This window comes from Scyliorhinus canicula, chromosome 4, assembly GCF_902713615.1.
Source record: "Scyliorhinus canicula chromosome 4, sScyCan1.1, whole genome shotgun sequence".
In the NCBI taxonomy this organism is placed as follows: domain Eukaryota; kingdom Metazoa; phylum Chordata; class Chondrichthyes; order Carcharhiniformes; family Scyliorhinidae; genus Scyliorhinus; species Scyliorhinus canicula.
Genome location: NC_052149.1, coordinates 85738586 through 85753908, shown reverse-complemented (window position 1 = coordinate 85753908; position 15323 = coordinate 85738586). Strand labels below are relative to the sequence as shown.

Sequence of the window (15323 nt, the reverse complement as noted above, 5' to 3'; positions counted from 1 at the left end):
CGAGCCATATTAATACTGTGGCTACCATGGCAGATCAAAGGTTAGAAATCCTACGGCGAGTGACTCACCTCTTGACTTCCCAAAGCCTGTCCACCATCGACAAAGCATGAGTCAGGAATGTGATGGAATACTCTCCACTTGTCTGGATGAATGAAGCTTCAACAACACTCAAGAAGCTCAACACCATCCAGGACAAGGCAGCCCACTTGATTGCTCCCCCTTCTACAAACATTCAAACCCTCCATCAGCGATGAACAGTGGCAGCCATATGTACCATCTACAAGATACACTGCAGTATCCCACCAAGGTTCCTTAGACAGCACCTTCCAAACCCACGACCAGTACCATCTAGAAGGACAAGAGCAGCAGATACCTGGCGGTTCCCCTCCAAGTCACTCACCACCCTGACTTGAAATATATCACCATTCCTTCACTGTCACAGGGGCAACATCCTGGAACTCCCTTCCTAACAGTACAATAGGTATATCTACACATCAGGGACTGCAGCGGTTCAAGAAGGCAACTCACCACCACCTTCTGAAGGGCAACTAGGGATGGGCAATAAATGCTGGCCTAACCAGCGACGCCCAGATCCCATAAATTAATATTTTAGAAAAGTTCAACGTGGCACCGGTGCTAGCCTATTAATGGATCAGGAATTCTCCAGGACCAGCGGCAATTTAGTTGTGGTGGAAGTCCCCTGATTCAGTCATGGCGTCAACACTTAGGGCCGGATTCTCCGATTGTGCGGCAATGTCCGGAGGCTGTGTCCGGTCTTACGACCAAAAAGTCGGTGCCGCCCCTGCGGCGATGCTCCGCCTGGTGGGGGGGTAGCAGCCGCGCCATGTAAAGACCCCAACTTTACCTGTAGATACGGACGCGGATGGCCAGTTCCGTGGCTGCGCATGCCGTATACCACAGCGCCGGCCTGCCAAAAACTGTAACCCCCTCGCCACCCCCAGACCACCCCCCACCAGTCCCCCCAGCTCCCATCGAAGCCCCCCCCCCCTGTCAGCGGAATGGCTCCGCCCCCCACCCCCCGTCTGTGGCGGCGGCACTGGACACTTTTATAATATTGGGAGGACATGCGACCGATGCCGTCAGAAAGTCGGGCCATCGGGGGCGGAGCATCGATGGAAGACCTCGGGTGGTGACCTGAGATTGGCCCAACGGCGAGCGGTATACACCTCGAGTGTGGCATTTTTAAGGGGGCGGAGCATCGGAAAATCGGCAACGCCCCCAATTTCAGCGTAAAAATAGATTCTCCGGCCAATTACCGAACGCGATAGTTTCTAAAATGGAGAATCCCACCCACGATCCCAAATCATTATTATCCCTCTACCATTACAATACCCTTTTGATCACAATGCTGAAATAAAAACCACTACAAAACATCCATTCCATATCAACTTTATTCAACAAACCATCTAATATTCCTCACGAAGCTCAACTAATCACCCTTTTGTATGCCATTAGTGCCTGGGTTGTGAGTGTCTTTGTCTGGCCTAGTGCTCTTAAACTTTACCACCCAGTGGCTGCATCTTTCTCTGAGGTGGCTACAGGTGGCCTTGTAGGACACAGCTCTGCATCTAGAAGGCCGGACTCCAGACTATACCACCTCAATATGGGCAGCAACCATCTAGACTGACTGACTGACAGGCTACAGCAGGGGCAGTGGTAGAGTGGCAGTGGTAGAGTGACAGTGGTAGAGTGGCAGTGGTAGAGTGGCAGTGGTAGAGTGGCAGTGGTAGAGTGGCAGTGGTAGAGTGGCAGTGGTGATAACATGAATGCTGTCATCCTGAGAAAGAACTGCAGGTTGATCCTCCACAGGGTGATGCCTCAATATGAATAATTATCTGGAGTGCTAGTTGCCAGACTGTTGCGAGATCCTGAATATTGTAATCTACAGCCATGATGGCAACAGTGTGAGGCACTGTAACAAGCTGATATTTTGTGACCTCAGTCTGAGCTTCCTTTCCAGCACAGATACATTGAGCAGCTTCTGCTTATCCTGTACTGGGAGCTGAGACATTGACCATTAGGCACTAATCGTCTGGTCTGCAAACACCCTCCTGGAGATTGCTAACACTTCCACACTAGGGAGGAAAGGTTCCAAGCTTCAAGCTAAACTCTGTGCCAGATTGGAGCTTGACTTCTCCATTGCTCTTTAACAGTGACGGCAGGCTTTCTGGCAGGCCTGGGTGGTACAGTAGCACAATGGTTAGCACTGTTGCTTCACAATGCCAGGGTCCCAGGTTTGATTCCCGGCTTGAGTCACTGTCTGTGCGGAGTCTGCACATTCTCCCAGTGTCTGCGTGGGTTTGCTCCGGGTGCTCCGGTTTCCTCCCACAAGTCCCGAAAGACGTGCTGTTAGGTAATTTGGACATTCTGAATTCTCCCTCAGTGTACCCGAGCAGGCGCCAGAATGTGGTGACTTCGGGATTTTCACGGTAACTTCTTTGCAATGCGATTGTAAGCCTACTTGTGACAATAAAGTATTATTTGGCATATTAGATCTGGCCCCAGCAATGCCATTTTGGCAATTCATGCTCCAGTTGATACTGTCTCTTAACCTCCAAAGTCTAAAAACTCAGCTCACTGTCCATGACAGTTGTAGATTAAATCACCAGACACAATTATAATATTCCTTCATAAAGCATGAACACGCTAATCTAATTGTTGATTTGTTCCAATTTTCTTCTCAATTGTAAAGAACTAACATTAATTATCTACCATGTCAATCCATATATCAGGCCCAGTGAGTTTTGGCATTTGAAGAATTCATGGAGCTGACCAGGCACAGGCTACTTACAACCTATTATGTAGTCTTTCGATTTGCTGATCACATGTTGTGCCAAATCCATATGGCGCTCACCATTTCTCACTGGAACTATTCTTCAAGCCCAACATGCTTTATTCACAGCTTTCACAATAACATGCACACAGTTGACGGAACAATGGCATGTGTTGACCAGGTTGCAGCTCCTGAGTATTTGAAAGGAAAAGGACACAAGGGTAGGGTTGGGGTAAGGGATGGGGGAAAGCAAGAGGCACATATTTCCCCATTTATAAGGTTATCGCATGTGAATATGCATTCACTGAACCTTGCCACTTGTCTAAAATCACTGAACCTTTTGCGACTGTTACGACATCCCGGGCGAGTATGCAGTCAATTCAAGTCCTACAGACCCCGGAATCCCAACATAGGTGAATTAACCAATAATTTGTATGTTTTCCTGAGATCTTTGATCCTTGACTACTCCAATGATTTACAGGCGCCAGTTTGTAAGAAAAACATTTTTAAAAATGTTTATTTATAATAAGAGTAGATATAAACATGTAATGGAAATAATAGATCAATAGTCCACTAATTTATCTATTCCCAAACTCCATCCCACCCTCTACCTAGACACATATAAGACAGACACACATTGGGCGGCAATGATGGGTTTACAAATAAAAGGGATTAAAAGGACTGAGATGAATCTTTGCTGCTGAGGTGGTCTTCTTTGCAGTCAGTGATCTTAAAATCATCGGTGGGTTTGGATCTTTTAGCTTCTGCCCTTAATTAGACCTCGCTGGCTGCAAGAATTCCTTTGAAGAGTCAACTTGACTTGTTCAGGCCTCCACCAGATTGACTCTCAGTCTCACTGAGATAGTACTAGAATTCTCCACCTGAGAGTTTAAAGGAGGGGTTTTCCATCCTTCTGCCTCTGGAATGCTTCTCTGCTCTTTGTGTAGGGAGTCCAGCTGTGGTATAAAAAGGGGGCAAAGAGCCTGGACGTCAGGACCCTTCTTCGATTCTCAGGGGAGGTATCAGCCTGGGCTTTTCTTCCCAGCCTCTCTGACAGAGGTTTACCTTGGACAAGCCTGGCTGGAAAGAATGCTTGCAGCATTTAAATCAGGAGTTAAATCTTAATAGGACAGGTAGAATGGCCAGACCTGCCCACTCCAGCCGAGATATCAGAGAGTGAAGAATTTCCAGCCTTTCTGGGAAAGATATTTAACAGGCTCCTGCTCAGAGCCTTCTTAGAACAAACTGAAAGCAAAAGTTGAATGTTCTGAAAGGTTCTAACAATCCCAAAAACAGAAAACGTCCCAGAATTGCAGAAGAGGGGGATTGGCTACTAGCCAAGTCCACCAAAATGACATCACAAGTTCCGCCACAGAGCACACTGAATCAAGGGATGTCCCCGAGCCAGTTCAAATAGCAGGTTTCAGTGTTGTGAAGGGGTGAGGGGAAGGGCGGGGGGGGGGGGGGGGGGGGGGTCAGTTCAAAACCAAAAGTCTATAGTTTTAAAAGCAGCCAGCAGGACAGGCATTAAAAGGAAGCCAGGATCAGACAATGATTTGAAAGAGATTCCTTAGACAATGCTGTATCCAGGTCCTCAGCCTAGACTGCTGAATCTGATTCCATGGTTATCTACTTCTACTGCTTTTAGAAAGGCTGGTTGACCCACTCAAGATTAAAGACCTCTCTCCCTGCACCATTGCCTCCAGTGTTGAAACAAAGAACTTTAAGTCACGCTTTCTGGCCTTTTGCACAAATTCCCCTCCTCCTCCCGCTCATAAACCCTTCCACAATCACTTCCAACATCTGCCTAAGTCAAAATGCACCTCATCTTTCAGAGGTGCACCCATACTTTCAGCAATACAGGTAGCTTTAAGTGATGCCAGTCTCATACAAACTTGAGCCCCCCCGCGCTGAGATACACGGCTACTCAACAGTATATTTAATATACAGTAAACGATATACTTATATATATTCCACTGTCATTATAAGTAGCACGCAGTACATGTGCCTGCATTACATTGAACAGGCACAGGTTTGTCACTAAATTACTTTTTGCTATAGTTATTCCATGCCCAAATTCAGTCGTCAATTCCCATTCAACAATTTTCTCCAAACAGCAGATACTGTATGTTAGCAAGGACAACTCCCAGCTTTCCTTTTGCAAAGTGACAAGGAATCTCTTTAGCTAACCGAGCAGGCAGATGGGGGCTCATTAATGGTTTTGCTAAAAATGGTGCCACGGACAATGCGATCCCTCTGCCCATTTTCATGGCTATTGAATACTTAGCTCATCACATTTTCAGCCTTTCAGCAATGAAAATTAACAGAGTCTAAATTCACTCCCCATCAGAATTCTAAATTTGACATGCAATGGTGGAAAAATAGATTATACCTGGATCTTGTCATTCAGCTAGCCCGACACTTATATGATGAAGTGATAATTTTATACATTATAAATTCAAATCTACTCATGGCTCCATTTTGTTTTGCAGGCAGCTTTGGATGCAGCAACTTGCAACTGGGGAATCAAGGTGGAACTTGCTGAAATGTATGTTTACAGAAGGAAATTAACCTTGGAAATGAACAAACTGATATAATATGGTTAATTGCTGCCAGTCTTCACTCAGGAACAGCTCTATGAGTTGGAAGGTTGTGCTGTCAAGACCATTCCAGGATTTGATCACATAACCTAAGCTGAGGGGGTGCTGCAATTGAGTATGGAATAATTATAGTAAAAGTAATTAATTGGCTGGCAGTGACATTTTATGTCCTTAGACAATGAAAGGCCACGATTTTATGGCCGCATCACGCTTAGACGAGAGCGCAAAGAGGCAGTTAAATCGTGGAGAGGCCAAAAACAAGAACCGGGCCGGGCACATATCTATTTGCGATCTAACCGGTAGAAAATAGGACATAGAACATTATAGCGCAGTACAGGCCCTTCTGCCCTCGATGTTGCGCCGACCTGTGAAACCACTCTAAAGCCCATCTACATTATTCCCTTATCATCCATACGTTTATTCAAATACCATTTAAATGCCCTTAATGTTGGCGAGTCCATTACTGTTGCAGGCAAGGCATTCCACACCCTTACTACTCTCTGAGTAAAGAACCTACCTCTGACATCTGTCCTATATCTATCTCCCCTCAATTTAAAGCTATGTCCCCTCGTGCTAGCCATCACCATCCAAGGGAAAAGGCTCTCACTGTCCACCCTATCTAATCCTCTGATCATCTTGCATGCCTCAATTAAGTGACCTCTTAACCTTCATCTCTCTAACGAAAATAGCCTCAAGTCATAGAACATAGAACAGTACAGCACAGAACAGGCCCTTCGGCCCTCAATGTTGTGCCGAGCCATGATCACCCTACTCAAACCCACGTATCCACCCTATACCCATAACCCAACAACCCCCCCCCCCGGTAAATCTCCTCTGCACCCTTTCCAATGCTTCCACATCCTTCCTATAATACGGCGACCAGAACTGCACGCAATACTCCAAATGCGGCCGCACCAGAGTTCTGTACAGCTGCAACATGACCGCATGGCTCCGAAACTCAATCCCTCTACCAATAAAAGCTAACACACCGTACGCCTTCTTAACAACCCTATCAACCTAGGTGGCAACTTTCAGGGATCTATGTACGTGGACACCGAGATCTCTGCTCATCCACATTACGAAGAATCTTACCATTAGCCCAGTACTCTGTCTTCCTGTTATTCCTTCCAAAATGAATCACCTCACACTTTTCTGCATTAATCTCCATTTGCCACCTCTCAGCCCAGCTCTGCAGCTTATCTATGCTCCTCTGTAACCTGCAATATCCTTCCACACTGTCCACAATTCCACCGACTTTAGTGTCATCTGCAAATTTACTCACCTATCCTTCTACGCCCTCCTCCAGGTCATTTATAAAAATGACAAACAGCAGTGGCCCCAAAACAGATCCTTGTGGTACGCCACTAGTAACTGAACTCCAGGCTGAACATTTCCTATCAACCACCACCCTCTGTCTTCTTCCAGCTAGCCAATTTATGATCCAAACTGCTAAATCACCATGAATCCCATGCCTCAGTATTTTCTGCAATAGCCGACCGTGGGGAACCTTATCAAACGCTTTACTGAAATCCATATACACCACATCAACTGCTTTACCCTCGTCCACCTGTTTGGTCACCTTCTCAAAGAACTCAATAAGGTTTGTGAGGCACGACCTACCCTTCACAAAACCGTGTTGACTATCCCTAATCAAATTATTTCTTTCTAGATGATTATGAATCCTATCTCTTATAAACCTTTCCAAGACTTTGCCCACAACAGAAGTAAGGCTCATTGGCCTACATTTACTGGGGTCGTCTCTATTCCCCTTCTTGAACAAGGGGACAACATTTGCTATCCTCCAGTCTTCTGGCACTACTCCTGTAGACAATGACGACATAAAGATCATTGCCAAAGGCTCGGCAATCTTCTCCCTAGCTTCCCAGAGAATCCTAGGATAAATTCCATCAGGCCCAGGGGATTTATCTATTTTCACACTGTCCAGAATTGTAACACCTCCTCCTTATGAACCTCAAGCCCTTCTAGTCTAGTAGCCTGTATCTCAGTATTCTCCTCGACAACATTGTCTTTTTCCTGCGTGAATACTGACGAAAAATATTCATTTAGCACCTCTGCTATCGCCTCGGACTCCACTCACAACTTCCCACTACTGTCCTTGACTGGCCCTACTCTTACCCTAGTCATTCTTTTATTCCTGGCATACCTATAGAAAGCTTTAGGGTTATCCTTGATCTTATCTGCCAAAGACTTCTCATGTCCCCTCCTGGCTCTTCTTAGCTCTCTCTTTAGATCCTTCCTAGCTAACTTGTAACTCTCGAGCGCCCTAACTGAACCTTACATAAGCCTCCTTCTTCCTCTTGACAAGTGATTCAACTACTTTAGTAAACCACAGTTCCCTCGCTCGACCACTTCCTCCCTGCCTGGCTGGTACATACTTATCAAGGACACGCAGTAGCTCTTCCTTGACCGAGCTCCACATTTCAATTGTGCCCATCCCCTGCAGTTTCCCTCTCCATCCTATGCATCCTAGTCTTGCCTCATCGCATCATAATTGCCTTTCCCCCAGCTATAACTCTTGCCCAGAGGTATATACCTATCCCTTTCCATCGCTAAAGTAAACGGAACTGAATTGTGGTCACTATCACCAAAGTGCTCACCCATCTCCAAATCTAGCATCTGTCCTGGTTCATTACCCAGTACCAAATCCAATGTGGCCTCGCCTCTTGTTGGCCTATCTACATACTGTGTCAGGAAACCCTCCTGCACACACTGCACAAAAATGGACCCATCTAAAGTACTCAATCTATTGCGTTTCCAGTCAATATTTGGAAAGTTAAAGTCCTCTCTGGCTAAATTAGAATCCCACAGGAGCGTGGCGAGAATCCAATAATCACCACTTAAACCTAATTTCCATCCAATTAACGGGAGGAGCCCCCTATCTAACGGCCTCCCATGATCTAAAGGCCTTGGACACTGTGTCTGGACTATGCAGGAAGCAGCACCATGGATGCAGCAGCCAACATCCTAACACCCAGGTGCTGGGCCCCAGAACTGGGGATATTTCTGTGATCAGATGGTGGGTGAGTGCACCGGGGAAGGGACCTGCACCCAGTCCAGGTAACGATACGTGCAGATATCTGGGGTATAGGGTATTGCTCCGGTGACCAGGGGCCCACGCTGAGGCTGGGGGTGCAAGGGCTGGGTGTGTTGGATGGCAGGGGATGTGGGGTGGGGGGGGGGGGGGGGGAATGATGGGGTGGAAGACACTGTTGGCTGTCAGTCTCACACCCTCTCCCAATTCCTTATGAGTATTCCATGGGCTGAACGAAACCTTGGAGACCCGCGGAACTTGCCCGAGTGGTGCTGCTGGCAGGCCAGGTGCTCGAGAAGGCAGATGCAGCAGCATCACACACAGAGGGTTGCGGCAACGGCCATGTGCAGGGCTGCACACCACACCCTGAGGACCTGGCCGCCCATCAGGTCAGAGAGGGACCCAGGAAACCATGTGGCACCTGTACCATGTCCTCGCAGATTAGCTACCATATGGAGGAGGAGGATACCCGCTCCCGGTGGCTGCCAAGGTCACCACAGCCCTAAATGTCTGTGCTCATGATCATTCCAGGGCTCGAGCAATGACTTGTGTGGCATCTCACAAGTTGTAGCCCACAAGTGTATCGATGCCCTGTTTGCCTGGGCAGAAAACTACTTAATCTTTGACATGCACCAGACCCAACAAGATGCCCAGGCAGCAGATTTCCACCATCGACGGGATGCCCTAGAAGCTAATAGGTGGCACTAATGTCATCTTACACTCATCGGGCCTTCTGGGATTGCCCTACATCAACAGAAAGGGGTTCCACTTTCTAAACATCCAGCTCGTGTGCAACAACCACATGAAGATCATGCACATGTTTACCCTTCCCAGGGAGTGTGCACGACAGCTACATCCTGGGGCAGTCGGATATTCTCAACCTCTTTGTGGACCACCTCAGGATGGCCGGTTGGCTCTTGGGGAATAAGGGATACCCGCTTAGGACCTGGCTAATGATGCCATTACGAAGGCCAATGGCCGATGTAGAGACCCATTACAGCGAGGCCCATGTAGCCACCCAGGTTGCCATTGAGCGGTGCACGGACTTCTCAAAATGTGTTTCCAATGCCTCGACCACTCTGGTGGTGCACTGCAGTACACCGCCCAGAGTGGCGCTTGCTTTGTGGTGGTCTGCTGTCCCCTCCACAACCTGGCACAGCAGCGGGGCGACGTATGGAGGGGGAGGGGAAGAATATGCGGTCACCTCCGAGTAGGATGATGAGGATGATAAAGTGCTGGATCATGAGGGGCTGGAAGATGAACTCGGGAAGGACCCGCAGGACCTGCTGGAAGATGGAGTACAGGTGGAAGCGAAGCGGACAGGCCCACATCCTTGTCTACTTCACATAGGACATGGCCTCATCCGTCATTCCCCCTCTCAGCCCTTCCTGCTCCCCTCCCCATCCCTCTGTCTTCCCCGGCCCCCCTTCACCATCCTCCCCCCTCCTCCCCCCTGCCCCATTTTTCACCCTCCCAGGGTCTGTGTAACATCACTCCAGGATGATGGGCCTGTGTCGGCACTGTCAGCGGGTCAATATACAAGGAAAGTGATGATAACCCACTCTGAGCTGAGCTCTGGCGCTCCTCAATCTATACCATAGTCTGACTCCTGTCTCTGCTGACAGTGCGCTCACACCCATCACTTGCACGGGGTGTGCCAATGGATGGGAAGGGGAGTCCAGGACCTCCATGTCCGAGGAGATGGGGCACGGGAATGGTGCTCGGCCGCAAAGAAAAGAAAATGCAGAGGCGTCATATAGGTTGAGGTCCGCAGATTTTAATCATTAGCAGAGGTGGCCCCAACTGCCCCACTCCCCCGATGGTCTTGCCCCACTCCCCCCACCCCACTCTCCTGATGGTCCTGCCCCACTCTCCCCACCCCTCTCAGACCTTCGCCCCATCCAATCGCCCCAACGCACATTCCCCCTCCTTACCCCCCACCTTACCTCCTCAGTGATCTTCGACATTCTTGTTCTACCACTCTGTCTAGGTGTGTCCCAGGATGCACATCAGAGGTGGAGGCAGCCTGCTGCTTACCACATCTCATGGCCTTAGATGCCCCTGGCTAGTGTCGTCTGGGAGCTCTGGGACCGGAGGGCCCCGGCACACTTGCTGGCAGCACATGCCCGGCCGTGCCGCACTGTACTGGGTGCAGTTTGCAAGATGCGTTGTCAGGGGGGTGGAACCCGGGCAAGCTGGTAGCCACCGTCGCCACTTCATAGGATGGCTCCAGGTTGACACCCAGTGTCCCCTTCTCCTGGTCGATGCCCATAGAGGCTTAAGGGTCAGCTCGGGATGGAGGGGCAGCTGAATCGAGGACCGACCCCTGCGTCATCTGGCTCTGCCAGCTCTGGCGGCTTGCCAATGTCTGCAGCATGATGTCAACACTCTCGGCAATGCTCTTCAGTGACTGGGACAAGCTCTGCAGTGCCTTGACAATGCCCGCCTGAGACTGGGACATGCTCCGAAGGGCCTTGACAATGCCCGTCTGAGACTGGGACATGCTCCGAAGGGCCTTGACAATGCCCGCCTGAGACTGGGACATGCTCCGAAGGGCCTTGACAATGCCCGTCTGAGACTGGGACATGCTCCGAAGGGCCTTGACAATGCCCGTCTGAGACTGGGACATGCTCCGAAGGGCCTTGACAATGCCCGTCTGAGACTGGGACATGCTCCGAAGGGCCTTGACAATGCCCGTCTGAGACTGGGACATGCTCCGCAGCGCCTCGGCAATGCCCACCTGTGACTGAGATACGCTGTCAAGGAGCTCAGCCATGGTCATCACCAACTGAGCCACCCCTTGGCACTTCACAAATGCTGCCAATGTCGTGCACCAGGCTCTCCATGTGGGCGCCACCCTAGCAGTGTTGGCCTCTGTGCCACGCATTGCCAGCGACATCTCCTGTATCCGTCGCCTCTGGGACTCCTCCAATTGGCTATGGATCTGCTGGAGTGTCACTGACATCCCCCTCTGAATCTCACGGCCACACCCTCTTGGCTGCATCAGCTCTGGGTCATTGACCTTCTTGCAGCAGTGGGTGTCAGCCCTCCTGGTCACGCTCACAAGCTCACTGCCACTTCCTCTCAGGCGGCGCTGCTGCCCAGTTGCTGAATGTCCGACACCCTCAGGGGAATAGGGCATCCCGTCTGGCCTCGACCGCTTCAAGTAATGTACCCAGGTCAGTATTCCTGAATCATGGGCCTGGTCGTCTCTGTGGCATAGCTATGAGCTGAGTGGCGTTGGCTGTGCAGGATCGGTTTAAGTGCTCCTCGCCCTTGTTGGCAGTTGGCTGGCGAGCATAGTACCGACGAATCAGCCGGCGGGATCATTATTTGCAGTGAGAAGACTGTGGGGCCTCGTTAAGTGGATCAATTAACATGTTATAGCGGAACGGCCTCATTGGGCCGAGTTTCGGGAAGCTCGTGGCAGCTTCTGCTTGCTACCACACTGTGGTGAACGTATTGTACTAACCATTCACCACTGTATTACATTGTATCACGCTGTTGCCCATGTGGGCTCCACCTATGGGCCATTGTACTGTACTACACAGAATGTATCATGTTGGTGCCCTTGTGGGCTCCGCCCCCTTGAGGGGAGGTATAAAGAGCAATAGCCCTGTAGGCGGCTCTCAGTAGCAGAGCAGTCACAGGCAGGCACTGTTCTAGTCGATTAAAGCCACTGTTCACTTCAACTCTCTGTCTCGCATGAATTGATGTGTCTCGCGTGAATTGATGGTCGCATCAATTTAATCGACTACAACATCGCTATGGAAGCAGCCCTCAAATCTGACCGACTGGAACTCGACCCACAGGCCGCGGAAGCCAAAGGGATTTTTTTACACTGGCTCCGATGTTTCGAGGCCTACCTCGCCGCCTCCTCCTCGCCCTCCGTCACCAATGAACAGAAGCTGAGCCTCCCCCATTCCCGGGTGAGCCATCGAATCTCTGCACAACTCGAGGAATCCTCCACATATCCATAGTCCAAAGATGTGCAGGTTAGGTGGATTGGCCATGCTAAATTGCCCTTAGTGTCCAAAATTGCCCTTAGTGTTAGGTGGGGTTACTGGGTTATGGGGATTGGGTGGAGGTGTTGACCTTGGGTAGGATGCTCTTTCCAAGAGCCGGTGCAGACTCGATGGGCCGAATGGCCTCCTTCTGCACTGTAAATTCTATGATAATCTATGACATACGCGGACGCTCTTGCGATGCTGAAGCGCCTATACTTGAGGCCTGTGAACAAAGTGTATGCACGGCATCTCCTCACCACTCACTGCCAACGCCCCGGGGAATCGCTGGAGGAATACCTACGCGATCTCAAAGTCCTCGCGCGAAGCTGCAACTACCAGGCCATAACGACCTCTCAACAAATGGAACTCGCCTTCCGGGACGTCTACATGGCTGGAGTCAGGTCCAACTACGTCAGACAGCGCCTGCTCGAGAAAGGCGCCCTCGAACTAGAAGAGACGGTAAAACTAGCCACCTCCCTAGAAGTAGCGTTTCAGAGCCTCAATGCTTTCCCCTCCGACCACGCAACCCCCTCCTGGACACCCAACCAGAGAGTATCCCAGGCCTGTGTCGCACAGCTGCCCGCCTAACCCGGGGGATTACCCTGCTACTTCTGCGGCCAGCACCAGCACCCCAGGCAGCGCTGCCCGGCTCGGAACGCGGACTGCAGCGACTGCGGCAAAAAGGGACATTTCGCGAAAGTTTGCCTGGCCAGGTCCAAATCCTCCAAATCACAGGGCTGACTCTCGGACTCACAGGCCCGCAGACCCCGCAGTGTAGCAGCGTGCCTGCCAGCTCTGCCCCCTCAGGGCATGTCATCTGCCTCGTGTTGTCCGTGGGGGCAGCCACCTTCAACTCCGCACAACACGTGCGACTCACAAGGGCTGCCATCTTGCCCGCCATCTCCCATGCTGCCCACCACGCAGGCGGCGACCAGGTGTGGTTGCCGCCGGTATGAACAGGTCGGGAACGTCAGGCCGCTCGGCCCATCCGGGCCGGAGAATCGCCGGACGCCGTGAAAAACGGCGAGCGGCGATTCTCCGAGGGGGGGGGGGTGCGAGAATCGCGGGGGGTGCCAGGGTGGCGTGTCGTGAGTCGCCCTGCCCTCCCGCGATTCTCCCACCTGGCGTGGGGAGCGGAGAATCGGACCCAGTATCTTTACTTTGTTCCGTTTCCCCACTTATGTTCACAGTGACCGGGGCTCCTTGTTTATGAGCGACGAGCTGCGTCAGTACCTGCTCAGTAAGGGCATCGCCTCGAGCAGGACTACCAGTTACAACCCCGGGGGAAACGGACAGGTGGAGAGGGAGAACGCGATGGTATGGAAGGCCATCCTCCTGGCCCTACGGCCTAGGAATCTCCCAGTTTCCCACTGGCAGGAGGTCCTCCCCGACGCGCTCCGCTCCATTAGGTCCCTCCTTTGCACAGCCACGAACGAGACCCCTCATGACCGGCTGTTGTTTTTCCCTAGGAAATCCACCTCTGGGGTTTTGCTTCTGTCCTGGCTGGATACACCAGGACCCGTCCTACTCCGCAAACACATAAGGAGCCATAAGTCTGACCCCCTGGTCAAGAGGGTCCAGCTCCTTCACACCAACCCCCAGTACGCATACATAGAATACCCTGATGGCCAACAGGATAGGGTTTCCCTCCGGGACCTGGCACCAACCACCGCCACCCAAACCTACCCCCCCCAACCTACACCGACCCACGCCCCCGCCCCTACATGGCCTCCACACCCCCTCCTCTACTCCCTCCCTCCTTCGCCGACCCACAGGAATGAAGCTCCTGAAGACACGCTTCCGGAGTCCATGCCTGTGTCCGCACCGACGGGTTCACCACCCATGCCCGCACCGACAAGTTCGACACCCAGGCCCGCTGCAATACAAGAGCTCCGGCGTTCTCAGCGCACGATGAGGGCGCCGGACAGACTGAACCTGTGAGTCCTTCACCCCCGCCGGACTTCAATTTTTTAACAGGGGGTGAATGTGGTAAACGTATTGTACTAACCATTCACCACTGTATTACATTGTATCACGCTGTTGCCCATGTGGGCTCCACCTATGGACCATTGTACTGTACTACACGGAATGTATCATGTTGGTGCCCTTGTGAGCTCCGTCCCTGGCTCCTCTCCTTGAGGGGAGGTATAAAGAGCAGTAGCCCTGTCGGCGGCTCTCACTAGCAGAGCAATCACAGGCAGGCACTGTTCTAGTCGATTAAAGCCACTGTTCACTTCAACTCTCTGTCTCGCGTGAATTGATGGTCGCATCACACACTTAGAAACTTTTCCACTAAATCGCGCCCTATGAAAGGTAGCCTGCTTTTCTTCTTGTGGCATTTTTTTGCTTTGAGGCATTGGATTAATTTTCTGTTGATTTTTGTCTTTTAAAGAATACTCTGGATAGAGTCCTACAATATTTTCAATTATCTGTTCTAAAAATTAAATCCTACAAGTATTTTTGTTTAAGTTGAAAACCTGCATTAACAGTTGTTTAATTGAGACACATGAAGGTAACGTGACCTGAAAGCTCAACATGTTATGCTGAAGCCAACCACTAGGATCTCCACAAGGGCAGTGTGTATCTGAGCTGTATCTGGCACTGGATTCTCCTGTCCCCCAGCCACCTGTTTCTTGGTGGCATGCCATTCAATGGTGGCGGGATTCTCTGCTCGTAATGGGATTTTCCATTGAAGCCACCGCACGCCGATAGGAAATTTGCGGGCCGGGGGTGTGGTGCCAGCGAGAAAAGAGAATCCCAACGACCAGAGAATTCCGGCCCTGAGTTTTGCTTTGGACAAGAAGTTAAATGCCTGCTGCTTGGCTGGCAGCGCACCCAGGAGTGCGGGCTTCCTGACGGTGCGGGATGGC

General features: G+C 50.9%; 1 protein-coding gene across 1 annotated transcript in view; it reads left to right on the top strand.

Moving 5' to 3' along the window:
- Positions 1–15323, top strand: part of nphs2 (NPHS2 stomatin family member, podocin) — a 69542-nt gene that overhangs the window by 39176 nt on the left and 15043 nt on the right. Inside the window, exon 8 of the mRNA XM_038793508.1 lies at positions 5287–5342. Within this exon, the coding sequence (XP_038649436.1) occupies positions 5287–5342 (56 nt within the window). The remainder of the gene's footprint in view (positions 1–5286; positions 5343–15323) is intronic.